This window comes from Podarcis liolepis (assembly GCF_965112155.1).
Source record: "Podarcis liolepis genome assembly, chromosome: Z".
Lineage (NCBI taxonomy): Eukaryota > Metazoa > Chordata > Lepidosauria > Squamata > Lacertidae > Podarcis > Podarcis liolepis.
Genome location: NC_139570.1, coordinates 38,894,998 through 38,917,201, shown reverse-complemented (window position 1 = coordinate 38,917,201; position 22,204 = coordinate 38,894,998). Strand labels below are relative to the sequence as shown.

At 45.5% G+C, this 22,204-nt stretch overlaps 1 protein-coding gene across 11 annotated transcripts in view; it reads right to left on the bottom strand.

Moving 5' to 3' along the window:
* Positions 1-43: 43 nt before the first annotated feature.
* The window catches only part of GOLGA1 (golgin A1), a 40,115-nt gene continuing 17,954 nt past the window's right edge, over positions 44-22,204 (bottom strand). For 4 of the 11 annotated variants that reach the window (XM_083486141.1, XM_083486144.1, XM_083486138.1 and 1 more), the window contains 11 exons: positions 12,414-12,509; positions 10,867-11,019; positions 10,093-10,188; positions 8,655-8,735; positions 6,603-6,705; positions 5,921-6,081; positions 4,852-5,010; positions 4,288-4,347; positions 3,866-4,012; positions 2,434-2,520; positions 44-1,672 (listed from right to left, as the gene is read on the bottom strand). In XM_083486141.1, the coding sequence (XP_083342267.1) occupies positions 1,592-1,672; positions 2,434-2,520; positions 3,866-4,012; positions 4,288-4,347; positions 4,852-5,010; positions 5,921-6,081; positions 6,603-6,705; positions 8,655-8,735; positions 10,093-10,188; positions 10,867-11,019; positions 12,414-12,509 (1,224 nt within the window). In that variant the 3' untranslated portion in view covers positions 44-1,591. Of the gene's footprint in view, positions 1,673-2,433; positions 2,521-3,865; positions 4,013-4,287; positions 4,348-4,851; positions 5,011-5,920; positions 6,082-6,602; positions 6,706-8,654; positions 8,736-10,092; positions 10,189-10,866; positions 11,023-12,413; positions 12,510-18,271; positions 18,368-22,204 lie in introns of all 11 variants that reach the window. The other 7 variants (XM_083486140.1, XM_083486143.1, XM_083486137.1 and 4 more) reach the window with 3 other exon arrangements.

The window sequence follows — 22,204 nt, the reverse complement described above, 5'->3', positions numbered from 1 at the left end:
CCAGTGCTACCAGTTAAGTATATACCATGAAACATGAAGATAATTAAGTAGCCTCAAGTTTTAATCAAAAATGTATTGCACCACAAATTAGGACTCTACAAGCCATTACATAATACAGTCCATATGTACACAGAATGAATGGACTTCCCAAGTGTCCATAAAAGCTTTTTTCTACATACACTTCAAAGGTGGTTTGTGTTTTCTTTGTACAAGGAGAAAAAGTGCATTGGTTGCTACCATTGAATGAATATACACACCTCGTTCGTGCTCTGATACCTTACCTTACAAGAATTCAACACTAAGGCTACTATAGAGTCCTGCCCAAGAGGGTTTCCATACAATACCTTTAAAAAGGTGACTCTGGGAAAATACAATAAAGTATCAACCAGTAGAAATTTTACGCTGTGCTCTTGGTAAGAAAAACCAACCCCACCATGGCTGATTTTTTCTTCTTAATAAGCACTTTGTAAACAAAAATATACTGTAGCTTAGCAATATGCAGTGGCAATATTAAAATTGCAACCTGCTCTCTTAACATGGTTGATGTTCTGTACAGAATAGACAGTATCTTTACATAGACTGGTTAATAAAAATATAGGGGTGGGGGGCTTTTTTGTTTGGTTTATAACTAAAGAAAAAAGAATTCTTAAGCAAGGTCATGTACTTTGTTTCTTCTTTCTAATGAGCCAAACTGACTGTTACTTTCAAGTAGTGTAAAAAAATTAACTGTGATTATGTCAAGAGCTCCCCATCTGTTAAGTAAAGCAACACTGATTGCTAGTGTTGCGGCTGAAACGGAGCTAGGATATGTTGTCAGAGGCTGATGCACCTGCAGCTCTCAGCTGCCCCCTTCCCTGCAAGCAAATTCAGCTAGAGGTGAAACAGAACATGTTCTCTCAAAGCAACCCCATCACCTTACTGTTTTCGCTTTAAAAATGAGAGGCCGCCACCCTCCTTCCGCTCTGCAACTTGCTATGTTCATCTAGAAAGGTAAGGCAAGTACATGAAGCTTTGTGAAGACCACTTAATCATTTTTCTTTAAGAAAAATAAAGCTGGCCCTGGCTGAAGCAGATGGGGCTGTTTGCAGCATAGGTGTGAATGCACCAGCAGTTTCAGTCAGCCTTGGTGAAGCAGTGCTGAGAAGGGGGGTGTTATCAGTCTGAGAAAGCAGAATTGCTCCCCACCCCGACAAGGTTTTATACACTGTCTGGAATGATGTAAGTGCAGAACAGACACATGCACTTGTTCCTCAATATACAACACTCGGGATTTCTGTTTGTGACAGAAGCTGCCCTATGCTGCTAATTCCTGCCACCAGAATCACAACCGCTTGGGTTCCACAAGGCCTCGGAAGCCAGGGCCATTTGTTATCACTAAACGATGGAATAGGGAGGGGGGGTGTCAGGCTGCAGCAAAGGACACTCCTTTTACAGTACAGCTTTGTAAACAATTTTTCAAAGTTCTTGTACAAAAATACTGTGGTGACAGCAATAAAGACACCACCTCAGTTGGTGGGTGCAGGATCCTTTTCATAGAAAAAAAAAGCAGCTGGAGGCAGGCAGCACATCCTTGGGTCAAGGCGGGGGGCACTCACGACCACGGAGTCCTTGGACTTGAGATGGAGGGTCGGATGCTGCCCTTGGGAGATGGTTTTGACCCAAACCACGACATCTGGCAGAAGGAAAACGATAAGTAAAGAAAAAGGCATACCATTAACTGAGCAGCCAAACATTAGGGGCAAAGGAAGGTGGAAAATCTGAATAAAGCTGTGTGCATCTGCAAAGTCCCAGCAGAACAAAAATGGGGAGCAAGAAGCCAATACCCTGAAAGCTTCCACAAAGATACATAGGTTGAAAAGCCATCACTAGGCCAGGCTAGGGTGTGAAGCTAATGCAGAAAAGTGATAGGGATGCAATCTCAGTATAATGCAAGCCAGACAAGCTTAATTAAGCACAGGTCTTTGAGGACAGATGCAAGAATCCATCAGCAGCCAGGAAGAACAGAGGAGCCACAAGGACATGGACTTCTGAACAGTATGTATGTATACGTGGAAATAAGACAACTCTGGAATTGATAGAGCTGCATTCCCTTGATATGGCCTAGGACTAGGTGACCCATTGCCATGTAGAAGCAGCAATTCACAAGCACATTAGAAAAAGGCCTGAGCTTAAATATACTTAAATATATGCTGAGCATAAATAAATATACTTGATGCATGCACCCTGTAATGCTAATGGCAATGTGGCTGAGACCCAAATTGAAAAGGAAGATTCCCAAAGCCCATGTGATGGAAGGACTGGAACAAAAGCTCCATTTCTGGCACATAGACCCACAATGCCTGCTTCACACATGCAAGCTATCCCTTGATATAGGGGTCATCAAGTGACGGAAGATGCCCAAGTGACCTTGTAAGAGTTCAAGCAAAGTCTTACCTTATACTCCAAGGTTTCCTTGAGCATGTTTTCTTCCTCTTTTGAGAAGTTTAGCAACACAGACATGGCTTTTATCAGGTGGAATGCCTGAAATGGAATAGCTGGTGAGTTACAATTGATTGTTATGTATAACCCTTACAGATTTGATCACAGAGGTACAGCCAACTAGCTAGAGAAAAATGCTTGTTGCTCTTGGTGTCTGCTAGGCAGTTTGAAGAAACCAACAAATAATGTGATTTTTAAACAAAGTGTAATTTGTGAGTTTGGGGGCTATGTGCACACACAAAAACATACCCACACAGCAACCCAGGGCTCTGACCTGATCTGGAGAACAATGACCTGGTCCCAAATCAATTTGTGTGTGTGGTGGTGGAAGCTAATGCTTATTAAGGTTTAATCTGATCTGCCATCTTGAGTCAAAATGGCATCTAAATGGTGACAAAGTCCACTGCCTGAGTTAGGCAGCTGAATCTATGCCAAAGAATGGACAGAGTCACACCAAAGTAATGTTTCAACGCTTCATCTTGATCCAAAATGGCATTTGGCATCCAAACACTGACAAGGACTGCTGCCTCCACCTCAGTAACCCTTGTACTGCGTTTGGAGATAGTACTGTATTTTTCTGTGTATAAGGCAATGATTTTTGCTTTAAAAAAATTAGGCAAAAATTGGGTGTTGTCTTATACATGGATAATGAATGCAGAAGGGGGACGTGCGATTAATGGCAGCAGCAAGCAGGAGGTAGGCAGCGGCAATTGGGCGGGTGATTGGTGGCTGCAGCAAGGCCTGCTGGCGATTGGCTGTGGCTGCAGCAATTGGGCAGGTGATTGGCAGCTGTGGCAAGGTGGGCAGGTGATTGGTGGCTGCAGCAAGTGGGCGGGAGGGCTGTTGGTGGCAGTGAGTGGGCAGACAATTGGCTGCGGTGAGATGTGCGATCGGCAGTGGCTGTGGCAAGCAATTAGCAGTGGCAGGCAGGCGGGTGAGCAATTGTTGGAAGTGACCCCCCCCCAAGCTAAACAACTTAATTTCTTAATTTTGGGTTAAAAAAATAGGGGTCGTCTTATGCATGGGGGTGTCTTATACACAGGAAAATACGGTATCTTGAGAGGTGGTTGAATGCATAGAGAACAAATGGACAAACCACATTCCAAAATATATAGTAGAAAATAGTGGATTAGACTTCTGTGTTTCAACTGGGATCCCTGAGGTACTAGCTTACAGTGGTTAATTTTGTACGTATGCTTCATCAAGGTGGCAGGCAAAAATTCAAAAATATTTGAATTTGAACTTATGGTATGTCACATGGAACTTATCACCTGAGGCATGTTGATTCACAGCCAAAAGCAAAATAAAGAGGAAGGAAACTAGAGGGCAGGGCAGGAGGATGAGGACAAGTTAAAATGGCATCGTCAGTAAAACATGTTTTTCTTACCTCTGATTCCCGGCAGGACATAAATTTTAGCACCACGTGCTTAAGGTACTCAAAGTTTATCTCTCGGGAGTCATTCAGATCGGAGTTGTTTGTTACAGTCAAGGCAGCAGTGGGGACCTCAGGGACCTCACCATCGGGTCGCATTTTCTGAAAAGGATAAAAACCAGTGCTAGCTTTAAAGGACAGGCAAAGCCACCACATCCAACACTCCTGAAGCCAGGCCTCACATCCTCCAAAGCCATTCTGGAGAGCAAGAAATAAAGGGGCCCTGCTGGTCTGCATATATGCCACACTATCAAATTCTGCCCCACCTCCAAAGGCGACTATAGCAACCTACATAAATTATGCAAACTGGGCAGCTCATTCACAGCAAGCGCTCACTAATTTGGATCATTTGTTCCAGTTATGCTAGCTGAACTCACCAATTCTTTCTGCAAGGTTTTCTTCAGCTCTGCCATCCTCTGCTGCAGCTGCTTTATTGTCTACCAGAGGAGTAAGGGTAGGGAGAGAACGTCAGTTCACAAGTGTGGCCATCAATAAAAGCCACTTCACCTCAACTATCAAGCCTTTTGGGATGCTCTCCCCAGGGAGGCTTGCCTGGCACCTTCATTACATATCTTTAGGTGCCAGGCAAAACATCCTTCTTCTCCCAAGCTTTTGGCTAATTAAACAACCTATTGCCTTTTAAACTGAGTGGTGGTGGTATTGTTTGACTTAGACTCCCAGAACTGTTCAAAAACCAAGGCACGGCTTCCGGTTGGCTGCAGGAGCTTCCTGCACTCAATTGGAAGCCGTGGAAGCCACATCAGATGTTCGGCTTCTAAAAAGGTTCATAAACCGGAACACTTACTTCCAAGTTTGTGGCGTTCAGGAGCCAATTTGTTCAGGAGCCAAGCTGTTCAACAACCAAGGTACCACTGCATATCAGAAACAATTGGAAGGAGGGGGAAAGTAGGAGAAAGGCTTATGAACAGTTGAACCCACACCTTGTTCTTCTCTGTGATTTGCTGCTCCAAGTCTCTGTTTTCCTTCTGGAGCTGGACAATATCAGTGGCAGCCACCTCCCCGTTTGGCTCTGTTCCCCCATCTTCAGAGGGACACAGATGCTTTTTCAGGGCTGCAGAAGTCAGTTCTAATGTAGCAGCCTAGCAGGAGGTAAAAACAGGCTGGATTTAGCAAGATCAGAGAGGCAACAAAAAGAGAGCTTATGTACATCCTGAAGAGATTTGGGACAAGTAGGTTTCTCCTGCCACATATGAAGGGGCAGGGTGGGTGAGAAGAGATAAGCAAGCACCAAAACCACAGGAATAATGGCTGCACCAAGCTACAAGCAGACCAGCCAATATGGGTCAAAAGGCTGTACTGGCACCTCCAAAACATATCAAAGAAAGCTTAAGGTAGAAGCCGCACATCTGTGATGAGGTAACCCAAATTCTGAAAACCTGCATAAATTGTGTTTATTTTGCATATATGTGTTTTGCTTCCACAATCATGGGAAGTGTTAAGGAATTATAAAGGGCATGGAAATCTTACATAGCAACCCTTCTGGCTGATGAGATTTCATCAGGCATTGCCCACAAACTCAAGCGCATCTTTGCATCCATAAGGCTGGAAACTTGTCAGTTTTTAAAAAAGAAAGAAAACAAAATTGTTGGGATTTAAAAATCTGTCACAGTAGGTGGAGCCACAGTCAACGCATTCTAGTTTTGGCTCCACCTTTACCCTTGTTGAGTTCTGCCAGGGGAACACAAAAACTAAAGGAGCCAACACTGAGTTGTTCCCACCCTTCCTGTCCCCAATCGTAAGGAGGTAGATTGGAGGGTGGATGACAGCAGACCACGACTGGTGGGGGGGGGGTGCCCCATTTCCCCCCTAATGACATTATGGTTTGGCTGAAATTGCCCAGTGGACTAAATGGGGAGGTGCATGGTCTGGAGGTTCCCCACTGCTGCAGTGTTCCAGTACTGAAGAGAGGAACATTCCAGAGGAGAAGCCACAGTGTTGTTTTTAGAAAGGCTAAGGGCTTGCCCTGCCCAAGGAGGGGAAGCTGCTTACTTGCTTCTCGCTGGCTAAGAGGCGCTCCTGCTGGAACTGTAGCTGCTCTTGCAAAGCACTCATCCGTTTCTCTGCCGCAGCTTCTGTCTCCATGGCCTGGTGCTGGCACAACTCAAGGTTGGACTGCAACTGGTCTATCTGCAGCAGAAGTGCATCGTGGTCTAGAAGGAAAGGGAAACCAGTTTAGAGGCAGGGAAGAGAGGGTGGGATGCAGTCATTAATCAAGAAGCATTCAGGCCAAGAAGCATTCAGCTTGTTCCCCCACCTTTATCCTCACAACAGCCCTGCAAGGTAGCCTAGGCTGAGAGTGGAAACAACTAGCCCAACATCACCTAGCAAAAGATTCATGGCCAAATGGGGGTTTGATCCTGAGCCTCCCAGGTCCTAGTCTGCCATTCCAACATAACAGAATAAAATTCAAAACAGTAACAATTAATTGCACATTTATTTAAAATGCAAGTAAACCTGTTTAGTTTAATTAATTCAACAAAACTGATGAACTTGATCCAGTCATTCCATCCACTTTGGTCCACTGTTCTAACCTGTGGTGCTCCAGATGCCACCGAAGTGCAATTCATCCTGAGCTACTGGCAGCTGCTGACGACAGTTGGGAGTCCAACAGAACTTGGAGAGCCACATCACCCTCCTTGCTACTAGTAAATGAAGCTTTGCTGGGTCTTACCTTGCCTTAAGTGCTTCAGCTCTTCCTCCCCTTTCAGAAGTGCCTCTGCTTTCTCTGCAATCAGCAGGTCCTTCTCATTCAACAGCACAGTCAGATCCACAAGCTAAGCCACCAAGGGAAAAAAGAAAGGCCATGGACAGTTATGATGTTGCTTCCCAGACATTCCAAAATGAATATTTATCATAATCCAACATCACTGTAAGACTGGACCCACTTGAGGGCTATTTTACACTAGGAGCTGGAGTGCTATTATCAGAAAAGGAGGATGGCAGCCAAAGATTGTGTCCTTTTTGTACAAAATCTGGTGTAACAGCATGTACAAGCAGAAGTGTCCAGACAACATATGCTACCTATTACAACACTGGACAAATGTCAGCCCTTGCCAACCTGGGGCCCTCCAGATGTTCTGGATTTCAACGCCAATGTGCTGGCTGAGCTGATGGAAGTTGTGGTCCAAAACATCTGGAGAGCACCAGGCTGGCTGAAACATTTGCACAATGGGCTTTCGTGGCTATTTCCTGTCTTTGCTTTCAGATCTAAAACAAAATAAAAAAATTCCTTCTAGTAGCACCTTAAAGACCAACTAAGTTAGTTCTTGGTATGAGCTTTCGTGTGCATGCACACTTCTTCAGATACACTGAAACAGAAGTTGCCAGATCCTTCTATATAGTGAGAAGGTGGGGAGGGGTATTACTCAGAAGGGTGGTGGGAATGGGTGATTGGCAGATAGCTGAGATAAGCCTGTTGATGACTCTTAACGACTGCACCCATTCCCACCACCCTTCTGAGTAATACCCCTCCCCACCTTCTCACTATATAGAAGGATCTGGCAACTTCTGTTTCAGTGTATCTGAAGAAGTGTGCATGCACACGAAAGCTCATACCAAGAACTAACTTAGTTGGTCTTTAAGGTGCTACTAGAAGGAATATTTTTATTTTGACTATGGCAGACCAACACGGCTACCTATCTGTAACTAGATCTAAAACAGTTAAGGTCCCTCCTCCCCTGACCTCACCTCAACACATGATGCTTTTTGACAAAAGGCTGTTCACACTTTCAAGGGTGAGATGCAAGCAACACAGAACACCTGTGGAGAGGGCTAACAATAGCTACTGGCCCTGATGGCTGTGCTCTGACTCTACAGCCAGAGGGAGTAATGCCCCTGAATACCGGCCACTAAGGGAACAGGATGCTGGACTAGAAGGACCACTGGCCTGATACAGCAGGTTGTTCTTATGTTTCCCCCACTCCTCTCACAAGCTCATCCGTCTCTCTTCCCCCTACACTGCCCCCCACTGCCCCCAATATCTGGAACACCTTTCCCCCTCTCTAAACTGTTTCTCCTCAAAATCCTCTTTGTCTTGATTAATCCTGATTGTACCATTAACTTTGCTGGACCTCCAAACGTGATCAACACCTCTTCTGTATCTTCCTAAATTTGCAGGGTAAGAACCCACCATTTCCAGACTTAATTTCTACAGCACCCATCACCCTGCTGGAGCTAGAGGAATATGTAACAGGTGAAGAAGGATCGCTCCAGAGCCTCTGTGAAGAAGTGTGACAGATTTCTATGGTGAAAAGTTCTGGCTTCATAGCAGAACAAGCCCTGGTTCCCAAAGCCACTGCTTTGGATAAAAGCTCTGCCCAAACACAATCCCCACTTCATAAACAGCAGGGAGCAGGTGGGGGAGGACAAGGAAGTGGGGGAGGACTCTATCAGAAGGGGATTTTTTCCTAGCCACTGAAATGACTCGTTACCACAAACAGTTAAGTTATGACAGACAGCTTTTACCCAGGCAGTAAAGTCAAGACAGAGACATCTGTTTTAGATTCTCAGCTATTATGGAGACCTGCCCATCTCCAAAATGGTCCCCTATCACTGCCTGATTTGCAGTCATTCGTGGTGGGCCAGAACTAATTTATTTGCATTGGCTCTGATTTGACCTGTCAATACCAACACAATGAATGGCTCAGGTGCAGCCTCCTGCCGTGGCCAATCCTGAAGACAAGGCCAGCTATACCCAGAGTGGGTGCCAAAGGGGTGAGCCCACCTCCTGCTGCAGTTGATGCTCCCTTTGCCCTCGCGTCTCCTCCAGGGCTTGGGTATTTTCAGCGCTACTGCTCAATTCTGCCTGCAAAGCAGCAAGAATCCTGGGGTTAGAGAATGGAGGATTCAGAATGAGAGTAAACTCCCTAAATCCATGCACTGTAGCGTGGAAAAGGCCATCTTCCAACCACAATTCTAGCCTACTTTACCTTGGCAAACTACCAAATCTCAAACGAAGGGAAGGCAAAGAGTTGTATCTAGCCAAGTTATACTCAAAGCAAGGTAAAGGTAAATAACCCCTTGACAGTTAAGTCCAGTCAAAGTTGATTATGGGGTGCGGTGCTCATTTTGCCTTTCAGGCCGAGGAAGCTAGCATTTGTCCACAGACAGCTTTCCGGGTCATATGGCCAGTATGACTATACCGCTACTGGCGCACAGAACACCATGGCGAGTGCCAGAGTGCATCGAAACACCGTTTACCTTCCCACCTATTTATCTACTTGCACTGATATGCTTTCAAACTGCTAGGTTGGCAGAAACAGGGACAGAGCAACGGGAGCTCAGTCACACAGAACTGCAAGACCTTCCGATCAGCAAGCTCAAGAGGCTTAGTGGTTTAGCTCAAGAGGCTTAGTGGTTTAGACCACAGCATCACCCGCGGGGTCTAGAATAGTCAGTTAAGTCATGTCCGTTAATTTCAATGGGCCTGCCCTAAGTAACAGTGGATGCAATCAAAGTCCATTTTAATCAAAGGAAGGCGACAGAAACAGAAAGAAGAAATCTCAGTTCAAGGTGGACTACTGTTCTGACCTTCAAGGTCACATTACCTTTTGCCCACCCTCTGAGGGCTGCATGCCAGTGGTGGGCAGGGCCAAAATCACCAGTAGGTGTAGCCACACTTAAAACACACACACATCTCATTCTCCCCCTCATCCCTTCAAATGCTTGAAAAAAGTATTTTAGTTTTTCCAAGGAACTGGTTTCGATAGGCAATGCTGCTGGGGAGAGGGAAGTTAACTCTTTACTCCTGAGCTGCTATATCAACAAACAAAGCCCCTTCACTTACACAGCAATGATATTTGAAAGGGGGCAAAGTGGGACAGTGAGGAGTAAGGCCTGGGGTCAATCCTGAGGGCCAGACAGAGCAGACTTGAGGGCTGCATTCAGCTTTCAGACCCATGCTCTACAGCTCCCCACCCCAGGTTTATAAGGATGCCGGCCCACAGAGGCAGCCATTGCAACAATCTGCTAGCAACATTTGCAAAACAAAACCCATTAAAACACCTGCAAGTTGACTGAACTGGCTGTCAAAGGTAGCACATTTAGGCTGGGGTCCCTCTCTTCTCTGCTGCACTAGCAGCATAGCTTTTGCTTAACCCAAAAAAGGCAGGATACCAGTTTCCAACAGGCTGGATGGATATGACTGTTAAGAGCACAGATACCTTTAGCCTTTCCAATTCAGATTCTTGCTTCCTTAAGGAGCTTTCCAAGTCTTTGCATCTGCCTTTCAGTTCTTCGTTTTCTTTTTCCAGTTGGCTCTAAATGAAAAACAGAACAAAACATTGGACTCATGTAGGAATAAAGATCAAAGATTTATTCTTTGTCAACACTGGAGGTAAAGTTATGCTGGACTGGAGGAAGACTACTGTTGATCCAGACTCGGAAAATATCGCCTAGCAGGAGGAGAAACAGCTGGGTATCAACCTAGAATGAATACTTGGAATATTTTAATATATAGAGAGAGAGAGAGGGAGAGAGAAAGAAACAGATGGAGAATTGGAAGCCCTTTTTATTTCTCTTTCTTTCCTTTTTAAAAAATACTTTTTTCATTCTTTTGTTATTTTTATATTCTTGTTTCTGTTTCTTTTTCTTTCCTTTCCTCTTGCTTCTGGGTTGTTGTTTTTTTTTAATGTCCTCTACTGTACACACATGAAGCTGATGGACCCTGTGTGTGAGGAAAGGAAAGGGAACATCTCCCAGGGAGGGAGGTTGGGAGAAGAAAAGGAATCTCCTAGGTGAGGGTCTGCCCCTTTTTGTGTGAGACAAGGGTTAAGATCTACCTTTGAAAGATGGATTTGCATCTTTCTTTCTCTTTCTCTTTCTGTTTTTTTTATTGTACTGTATTATGAAAAGCTTTAATAAGATCTTATTAAAGAAAAGAACAGAAGTGGCTAGAGAAGGTGGACCGTTGCTCTGAAAAGGAGACCAGGACTCACCATTGTCTGATGTGCAGCCATCTTTTCTGTCTTCTGGGCAGCTTCCAGGGTTGCCATCTGCTCCAGCAGCCTCCCAACTTGCTCTGTGCACTGGTGCTGCACAGCGTAGAGGCCTTCCTGTGCTTGGATTCTCTCCAGCTGCAGATCTGTTTGCTGCTAAGAAAGGACAGAGTGAGAGAGTGGGGTGGAGTGGGGGAAGAATCTGGTATTGAAACTCCATCAACTCTGCATGTGCTCAGAACAGGTTAAGCAGAGCAAAGTGTGATGAAATAAAATTATATGAATATGTCTTAACATATATCTATATATGTTAATTCAATTGACTTACTCCCATTCACATGCTTGATTCTGAAATTATTTGCAGGTTTGTTTTTAGATCTGTAAATTGCTTTGGTCAGAACCAATAAGGCAGAGAGTGAGGAATGGAGGGAAGGGGTGTGAAGCCTGTGGTTCTCCAGATGTTGTCAGACTCCCAACACTCATCAGTCATGGGCCGGCACAGCCAATAGTCAGGAATGATGGGATTTGTGATTTAAAATATGGAGGGCCACAGGTTCCCTGTGTCAGGGGAATGTTATTTTGAGGCTTGAGAAATAAATAGAAAACCATTCTCCTAGAAAACTTGGGATGAGAAAAGCCTGCAAAACACTTCCGGATTCTCCCCTATATTCTTCAGGGCTAGGACCTTAGGAAAAACAAGCAAACTGAAAAACCCACAATGCCTTTCTCTGCAACTCAAACAGGATGCAGGAATGGCAAAAACAAAGCAAAAAATCCCAACCCTCTGATGGGCCTCTTCTTACATGAGTGGGCCTGGAGCACTTACAAACTGGGAGGCAGCAGTAGTAGCAGCAGCACTGCAATCCAGGAGGTGCCATTTCCATTTCCCACAATGCATCACTCTGGGCATGGTGGAATATGAAAGTGCTGGTGAAAATAATCTAAACGGGGAATCTAGGGCAGACATCTGATGGGGGTCCTGGTAGTTTATTTATTATTTCACAAAATTTATACCATTTGACTGTAAAAAAGCAACGCTCAAAGCAATTTACAATAAGAATAAAACAATGAAATCATCAGGCTGGGGGAATTAAAACCTTCAAAAGACAATCAAAATCATCAATAAGCTAGAAAGCAGATTAAAACACATATCAATATACTACATGTCTAGGATAGGTTTGCCTTGACAAAACGGTTTTTAGCAGGTATCAAAAAGATTTGAATGAAAGCACCTGTCTGACATCAGTGGGCAGGGAGTTCAAAAGTGTGGGTGCTGCCACACTATAAGATTGTTTTCCTGCAAATGCAGATCATGTGGCCGCTAACAGTTCCAGTTCCACAGGTCAGAGTGGGTGGGTTGGGCATATAGGGGGAACAAGATCTTGGAGTTGCCTAAGGATGCCTTATAGTGACCCCAGGCATGCCTTGCCTCACGTGTCTCTACTGAAGCTCTCAAGTCAAGAAGCAACATTGGGCTATTGTAAGTATTTTCCTTCCCCCTCACATCCTGGAAAGCACTGCCAAAAGCTAGGCCACCCTAAACTCACCAGCTTTTGGATCTGCAGCTCTCTCTCTTCCATCTCTTCTTTGCTTTTTGCTGCTGTCTCGTGAGCAAGCTGTAGTGCCTGTTCTAGATCTTTCACCTACAAAGAAAACACAGAGAACCTTCTTTGAAAGCCAATGTGGCGTAGCAGGTAGAGTGTTGGGCTAGGACCTGTGAGACTGGGGTTCAAATCCTCACTTGGCCATGAAGCTTGCTAGGTCATCTTGGGCCAGTCACTGCCTCTCAAAATAATCTACCTCACGGGGTTCTTATGGAGATGAAACAAGGAGGGGGAGAATCATGTACACCACCTTGAGCTCCTTGGAGAAAAGGTGGGATATTAAGGCAGTAAATAAATAAAATAAATAATTCTTTCCTTGGGTTTCTGACATCTCAAATGCATAAACAAATTACTGAACACAATGAGTGTTCCCTAATGGTTCTTCAACACCCTGGAAAAAAGTGACAAGTCGAGTGCTGCAGTGTTCTGTCCTGGACCTGTTGTTGTTCAGTGTCTTTATAAATGACTTGGATGAAGGAATTGAGGGGATGCTCATCAAATCTGCATGTCACACTAAACTGTGAGGGGTAGCTAATGCCACAGAAGACAGGATTCAAAGTGACTTTAACAGATTGGGGAACTGGGACCAAACTAACAAAATGAATTTTGATAAGTACAAGTGGAAGCTTCTGCACTTAGGCAGGAATAACCAGATGCACAAGTATAAGACGAGAGACACCTGGGACTTCTGTTGAGACAGGATAGCAAGCGCCAAGGCCGCACGGAGCTCTTGAGGGCCACCAGCACCAACTACGCTGTCTGGCTGGTGCCCACGCCACCGCTACCGCCATAATCGGGGGGGGGGGGGGAGACCAGGGGTGCCCAAGGCAACAACCAGGGAAGAAAGCCACCAATCACAATGCCTGTACAACTCTATAATTCCACAACAGCCAACAACCACCACCACCAAAACATTGAACCACAACATCCCCCCACTTCAACAGAACACAGCGCACATCCCAGATGAAGGCCACCAAGACAATAAAGACGGCACTAACCAAAGAGATGCCGAATGACAAGGAAGTCGCAACATCCCCCCCATGATGACAACTGCCCAACAACAAAAGGGACTGAGGGAAATGGAACTGAATCTAGCAGAACTGTTGAAGAACACAGTTACTCCCCTGAAGATGATAATCAGCGACCTGACCTCTAAAGTGGAGACCCCCACTGGCATCATCTCCACTCTAGAAAAGGAAAACCAGATGCAACTAAAACAAGTACTGTAGAGCAATTCTGAAAGGAAAACACATGTCTGAAAAATAAATTAGCTGATATGGATTGCCGCCAAGAAAAAGAAAGCATGGAAGCAATAATTAAACTAGCAGCCCTTGAAGATTAGAGCAGACGCTGCAATAGCCACTTCTGCAATTTCCCAGAGAAAATGAAGGACAAAAAACCGGCCAATCTCATTGTACGCTGGCTAAAACCCACAATCCCAAACCTGAATCTCAAAGTAGATGATCTGGAAAGGGCACACAGTGCTCTAAGACCCATGCCGAAAGCCAACACCCCTCCATGAGACATCATTGTGTGATTTACCTGCTACAAAAAGAAAGAAGAAATATGGAATAACCTCAGAAACACAACCAATCCCTGATTTAGAGAAGACCCCATCCTGGCCTTTCAGGATATATCGCAAGAGACCCTAAACCGAAGAAAAAACCTACAACCATGTATCCAAACAAGCAGGAATCAAGTACCAATGGGGCTTCCCCTTTAGCCTCATTGTAACAACTGACACAACACAGCACACAGCCACCAACATTTAGCGAAATCATAAAAGGAGCCCCTATCCCCAAAACCTGGACCTCTTCGAAAATAGTCTCTATCCCAAAATCACTCTAAGATAGCCTCAAAATAGAATCATACCACCCAATCTCATTGATAAACCAAGACTACAAGATATTCACATCAATCCTGGCTAAAAGCCTAAAAATCTTCTTATGCAAACTTATCATCCTGGACCAAGCAGGTTTTGCCCCTAGTCGCAACATAACAAACCCCATTAGGAAACTACTGAATCTGACAGAACACAGCAAAATGATCAAACGCCTACTGACATCCCTAGACATGTCCCTAGACATCCTTAAAACCTTTGATTGCTTAGAATGGAAATAGCTATTAGCAGTATTAACTAACATGAAATTTGGCCCCAACTTCCTACAAACCTTCAAACAAATGTACTCCTAAACCTCAGCAAAATGCAGAATTAACAATATGGACTCCAATACTATAGCAATCTAAAGAGGCACTAAAGTAGGACACCCACTGTCTCCCTTCCTATTCATCCTGGTCCTGGAAACCCTAGCAATCCTACTGCGAGCCCCAGATACCAAGGGTATGGAAATAAAAGGTAAAACCTACAAACTAAGGCTCTTAGCAGACAACCTGATGGTCATAACACCAGACCCCATAAACACAGCAACCACCCTAAGTAAAGAACTCAACACATTCACAATGGTGTTGGCCCTACAAGTAAACTTTGCAAAATCTGAGGCTATGTGCTTCAACACTACCACCTCCCACCCGCATACCCAAAAGGAATTCACCAACATTAAAGATAAAATTATGCTGCAACAAATTCAGGTACCTAGGGGTTCAAATAACCAAAGACCTCAACAAACTATACCTCTACAATTACAAGCAGCTGTGGCGACAGATCAACAGAGAATTGAGGAAATGGAACAACACCAGTTTCACCCTCTCAGACAAAATAGCAATGATCAAAATCAGGGGTCAGCAACATTTTTCAGCCGTGGGCCAGTCCGCCGTCCCTCAGACCATGTGGTGGGCCGGACTATATTTTGAAAAACAAAATAAAACGAATTCCTATGCCCCACAAATAACCCAGAGATGCATTTTAAATAAAAGTACACCATCTATTCATGTAAAAACACCAGGCAGGACCCACAAATAACCCAGAGATGAATTTTAAATAAAAGGACGCATTTTACTCATGTAAAAATACGCTGATTCCCGGACTGTCCATGGGCCGGATTGAGAAGGCGATTGGGCACCATCCGGCCCCCGGGTCTTAGGTTGCCTACCCCTGATCAAAATCATCACCTTCCCAAAACTAACCTATTTATTCCAAACCCTCCCAACCTGGATTCCCCCAACCCAACGTCAGAAGTGGCAGAAAAAACTACACTTGTTTATTTTCTCACACAAATAGCCAAGAATAAGCCCCAAATACCTGCACCTCCCCTCCTCAGGAGGAGGATGGGGAATCCCCAACACAGAATCAAATTACATCGCCAACCATGTATGCCACATAATCCTGCATATTCTAGAAGACAAGACAAAAAAATGGGTTCACTTGGAGAGAACTCAATCAAAACATCCTTGCAACAGCATACCCATTTCTCTAAAACAAACTAGGCAGATTATCCCCATCCGCACTAACCTATTATTCCAACATGCAGCACAAAACATCCAGATAAAATCTTGGCAAGCCAAAGGCCTACACTGTTTAAAAGACTTCTACAAAAACAACAAACCCATACCAACACAAGAAATACAAGACAAACTAGGAGACACCCAAATACCTTGGCTAACACACCACCAATTACATGCCCTCTTAAACAACCCAGCAGTTAAATAAGCAGCCACTAGGCCCTTGACCACCTTTGAAAACCTTCTCCCAACAGCCGAGGGACATGGCAAAGGGATGGTATCCACAATATACAAAATACTGGTCCAAAATCCCACAACCCCTCTTGACGCAATCAAAGAACAATGGGAGTTCAACATAGACTATGAAATTAACCTCACCCAATGGACTAGAATGTGGTCTAAACTTCCCTTTAAGTCCATATCAGCCAAAAGAAGGGAACTCACTCTGAAACTCACCTACAGGTGGTACTTAACACCATGGAAACTAGTGCTGATACACCCAGGAACCTCACCAAGATGTTGAAGAAGCTGCACCTCCACAGGCACATACCTCCATATGTGGTGGGAATGCCCTAAAATCCAACCCTTCTGGACAGCAGTCCTACAAGAGATATGCAAAATAACTAAACAGGTATTAGAACTCACCCAAGAACTGACCCTACTCAACATCTTCCAAGATCATAATGTCCACTCACATTATACAGTGGTGCCTCGCAAGACGAAATTAATCCGTTCCACGAGTCTCTTCGTCTTGCGGTTTTTTCGTCTTGCGAAGCACGGCTATTAGCGGCTTAGCGGCTATTAGCAGCTATTAACGGCTTAGCGGCTTAGCGGCTATTAACGGCTTAGCGGCTTTAAGAAAAAGGGAACAAACTCGCAAGAACTCGCAAGACGTTTCGTCTTGCGAAACAAGCCCATAGGGAAATTCGTCTTGCGGAACGACTCAAAAAATGGAAAACTCTTTCGTCTTGCACGTTTTTCGTCTTGCGAGGCATTCGTCTTGCGGGGCACCACTGTACAGAACTTATAACCTGCCAGAAGCCTCATAGCCAGACACTGGAGAACCTGTCAGGAAGTAAACATGGGCCAATAGTATCAAATTGTATGGGAAACAGCCTTACTAGAAAAGCGATCCAAAAAACTGAAACTGACACGGGGACAAATAGAAGAGGATGTCTTCACCCCAGTATGGCTCCCCTTTATCACATACACAGCCCAATGAGACAATGACAAGAATCCACTGATAGCATATGAATCAATCTGGCTTATCTGACTCAACAAACCCTCCCCTCCCCATAAATGCCAACAAACCCCACTGCAGACAACCATAGACAACCAACCACACCCTGCCCCCCAATACTACTCACTACCAAGGAAATGTAATAGACAAATAGAAAGAGAACCTACCCAGTTGACACTGACACAAACCCCCACACAAACACTACAAAATAATATAAGCCTCACCACCCCACCCCTCCTCTCCCCCATCTTCTTCCCCAACCTTATACTGTACTCAACACAAATGTCTCACAACAAATGTAACTGATTTGTAAGAAAGACCTGTACAACCTGAAAAAAGAGAGAATGCATGTACTTTTGTAAAGCAAGAAAATCTTTAAATAAAAAAATAAGGGAGACACCGGGCTTACTAGAAGTATGTGTGAAAAGTCCCTAGGGGACTCAAGCTCAACTTGAGTCAACAGTGAGATGCAGCAGGAAAAAAAGCTAATGGTATTCTAGGCTGCATCAACAGAAGTATAGTGTCCAGGTCAAGGGAAGTCATAGTACTGCTCTATTTTGTCTGGGTCAGACCACACCTGAAGTGCTGTGCCCAGTTTTTGTGTACCATAATTTAAGAAGGATATTGACAAACTGGAACATGTGTAGAGGAGGGTGACCAAGATGATCAAAGGTTTGGAAACCAAGCCTTATGAGGAATGGTTGAAGAAGTTGGGTATATTTATCATGGCTAAGAGGAGACCGAGAGGTGATATGATAGACATCTTCAAATATCTAAAGGGCTGTCACATGGAAGACAGAGCAAACTTGTTTTCTCCTGCTCTGGAATGCAGGATCTGAACCAATGGATTCGATAAAGGAGTTTCCAACTAAACATCAGGAAGAACTTTCTGATAGTAAGAGCTGTTCAGCAGTAGAACGAACTCCTTTGGAAAGTGGTGGATTCTTCTTCCTTGGAGGTTTTAAAGCAAAGGATGGACAGTCATCTGTCATGGATGCTTTGGTTGAGATTCTTGCTTTGCAAGAGGTTGGAGTAGATGACCATCTGGATCCCTTCTAACTCTACAATTCTATGATTCTATGCACACACCACCCCAGCCAGCCAGCCTCCCAATTTGGGGAAGAGGAAAGAGATATAGACTAGCTGACGTGATGGCCCCTACCTGTGGTGAACTACTTTCCTGGAGGCTCTGCACAAGCTCCTCTCTTACGCTTAGGCACACCTGCCTTTCAGCCAACTGGCAGTTCAGTTTGTCAATCTAGGAGGCAACAGACAGGACCAATGACCCAAAGCCAGGAGAGCTGCAGGGTGCAGCTTTCACTGGCTGTACCATGAAGGAGCCCACGTTTGAATGTTGTGTGTCTCCCTCCCTCCACCAAGGACCACAACAGAATATAGGGCCAGCAGTGCTGCTACAGTGGGACTTTGGGGCGGATAAAGGGAAGTTCTCTCTCTGCACATAAACTGTCTGCATTATGGGAAAGTATTGCTTCTTTTCTCTTGCATTCTGGAAAGTCTTGCTTCTAAGCTTTGTTTTGCTCATGCTGCATAAACTGTGCTGATGCTAAGACATTCCATCATCACCCTGGTACGTTCTGTTCACCTTGAGTTCACACCATATCAATCTGTACTTACCCCTCCTTGTACATTCCTTTTCCGTACCACTCGGTAGTCCGAACCCATGCCTGTGTAAACTCTGCATTCCTTTTCTCAACCTTTAACCTGTCTATGACTGATGTCTCATATGCAATAATTAATGTCTTGTATGCAACCCTTGTTTTGAACTTATGTTAACCAATCAGCAACAAGCACACGTGGCAAACGCAGTAATATTCAATAAAAGGGAGTCTCCGAGGCTGGCTCGAGAGACGCCTCCCATATGACACCTATCTGCTCGTCTGTCGTTCATTTTCAATCCAACAGGCGGAGGTCCAAGCCCTCACTCAGCAGCACAAACAGGAGGGGCCCCCAAATCTAGAGGGGCCACATTTTGAAGCAGGCAAAGTAATGTTTATTATGACCTAAACAGCCCTCTCCCCTCACCCCCCATAAAACCACAACCAATTTAAAATTACGTAGAGATGTAAAGATAGATATAAAAATAAATAAAATAACGCCCGATGCCTTCATTATACACTTTTAGGCACCAGGCAACAACGTTCCTGTTTAACCAGCCCTTTGGTTGATTTGACTGACATCATATGCCCTTTTAAAAAGTGTTGGGGTTGTTATTGGATTGTTGTTGTTTTTATTTTGATTATATATTTTATGGTTTTATATTCTGATTTTATTTTGTAAACCGCCCTAAGACCTGCAGGTATAGGGCGGTATATGAAGAAGAAGGAGAAGAAGAAGGAGAAGGAGAAGAAGAAGAAGAAGAGAGATGGGAAGTGCCCTATACAGAGTCAGACCATTGGCCCATCTAGTTCAGTACCGTCTACCCTGATTGGCTCTCCAGGGTTTCAGGAAGAGTGTTTCTTCCTGCCCTACCTGGAGGATGGTGGGGATTGGACCACCTGCGACCTTCCGCATGCAAGGCAGGTACTCTACCACAAAGCTAAGGCCTTTCCCTTGAAAATAAAGAAGGTTCTAGTCCTCACAGTTCTGTATAAATGGCTGAATTAAATAACAAGCTAAGTCAACCAACTTCAGCATTATCTGCACTGACTGCAGCAGTTCTCAAGGCAGTGGTGTTGCAAAGAGGCGTGGGGGCAGGCGGACCGCCCCGGGTACCATCCTGAAGGGGGGCAACATTCAGCGCTCCCCCATGACTCCCAAGCCTAAAGCTAGCGGCAAAGCGGGGGTGCTTTGCTGCCGCTTTGCCACTCACTGTAGGCTTGGGAGTAGTGGACAGGCGGAGGGTGCCAAATGTCACCCCCCCGTTTGGCACCAGGACCTTGCGAGTAGATGCGCACGCGCGGGAAATGGCACCAGAAAGGCTCCTCTCGGTGCAGTTGGGTGAATGAGCGTGAAGCTACAGCATCTCCCAGAAGGGAAGGAGCGAGAGGAGGCACGTGCAAGAGAGGGGGAACACTCCCTTTGCTTCCTCCAGCGACTGATTGCAGGACGAGAAGAGGGGGGGAGGCGCCCCCACGTCTGGTAAGCCACAAGCGAAAGGGCTCGAAATGGAATGTGGGTTGGCTTGCTATTGGATAAGTAGTTTTCTCCCGCACGTGGGAGTCCTCAGCATGAAGTTATGAATGGCGCCAGGAAGCTGCACGGGGTGAGGGGTGGAGTGAGATGGCGGGATGAACTGGGGTGAAGGCAGCACCCAGCTCCGTCTCACTGGGGTCTCCTGGGCTGTTTCGTTAAAAAAGGAAAGCACTCACTTTAAGAAACTGAGTATCCGTCCGTCCCTAGTCCTAGATAATCCTTGGGACGGGAAGGTATTTCTTGCCATTGAGAGCTGCCGCCACTGCTGCCTTCTCTGTCTGCTACTCAAGGTGCCAACCGGCCAGCAATTACTTTCAACTGGTGGGGTTCCAGGCAGCCCCACCTGGAGGAAGGGGCACACATTCCTGGCACCAACCAGCTCATTCCATTTACCTCCGCAGCAGCTGGGGCATAAGGCGGCTGCTCCAAACAGGAGTGAGCAGGTAGCGCGAAAAGAGCAGCAAAGCAGCACTACTTTCTATAATGATAATATCTACAACAGCTTCCCTACAGTCTCCTGTCCCCAGCTCGCTGGTGCTGAATGAGCCTTGGTTCTCCTCCCACCATTGATCTGAGCGGATTGCAGCCTATGGCTTCCATTTCCAGCCAACCTACGTGGGAGACAGTCCCAATCCACGCAGGGTTTACTTCAGAATAAACACGCTTGGGCTCAGGCCATAAGTATTCATACTAAGGGCTTTACGCACGAGTAACCTGCCCTCTCCCATACTCAAACCCTTCTTAGGGGCAAGTCCCATTCAAATGACCACAACCACAATCCCAAGCCTCTTTCCAAGGAAGGAACCCCCATTGCGTTCAGGCCAATAATAATAATAACAACTTTTGAGTAACCACGTCTGGTTCAAAGTCCTGATTTCTTGTTTTAGCATGAGGGTTTCAAGTGTACTTAAGATATGGAATGTGGCTGCAAGCAGCCTTGCTAGGGAGTAACCCTCGCCATGCTCAGTGAGGGAGGAAACATGCATAGGAGGACGCTTGCTAGCCAAGCTGGATAGGGCTTACTTCCGAGTTAGCACACTTGGGGCTGCACCCTCTCAGATCCAGAACTGGCCCAACCCAATTCAGGGGAAGCCCTCAATTTCTGAATTTTGTGGGGAATGCCGGGGGCGGGGGATGATTTGGGGATGGCAGCTGGGCTGCTTTCAAGGTCAACTCCTTACTCAGGAGTAAGTTCCTTAGACATCCATTTTACTTGATGTGAGTGATCTACAGGAACATGTCCCTTGAGTCAGCTAGCAAGCGCCATCCTGTATGTTCACTCAGAAGTAAGTCCAACTGCATCCAATGGGCCTTATAGTCAGGGGTGTAGGCAGGGCTAGGAAGGGGGGTGGGAGCAGGGGGTGGACTGCCATAGGTATCATTGCTGACTCCCAAGCCTCCCAAGTCTACATGGGGCCATCAATGTGGGGAGGGGGGTGACAAAAAAAATTCCGCATCGGGTACCACTTGACCTTCCTACACCTCTGTCTCAAGGATTTCAGGACTGGGGCTTTCCCAGCCTTAACTGGAGATATTGGGGACTGAACTGGGGACCCTCTACAATGTAGATGCACTCCTATTGAGCTACAGCCCGTCCTTTAGGGGTGATTATGTGAGGGATCGCTCAAAAGATGTGATTCCTGCCACCACAAGCAGTCCAAAGTGGTACAGCCCAGGGCACACAGCACTTTGTGCCTTTCCTGAACATGTGCTTCACTCACAGCTTCCTCCTGAAACCAAGTCTAGATCAGAAATATTTATTATTATTTTTATTAAACAGGTGCTGTGGCCTGGAAAGGCTGCCACATGCCCTGAAAACCATCTCCTCCATATATATAAAAGGTTGGTTGCAGATACTCAGCAGCCAAGGAAAAGCACTCAGCACATGCTCAGAGAAACTCTATTCTTACTACATCACACGTTCCAGGGCAGAGCAATGGTC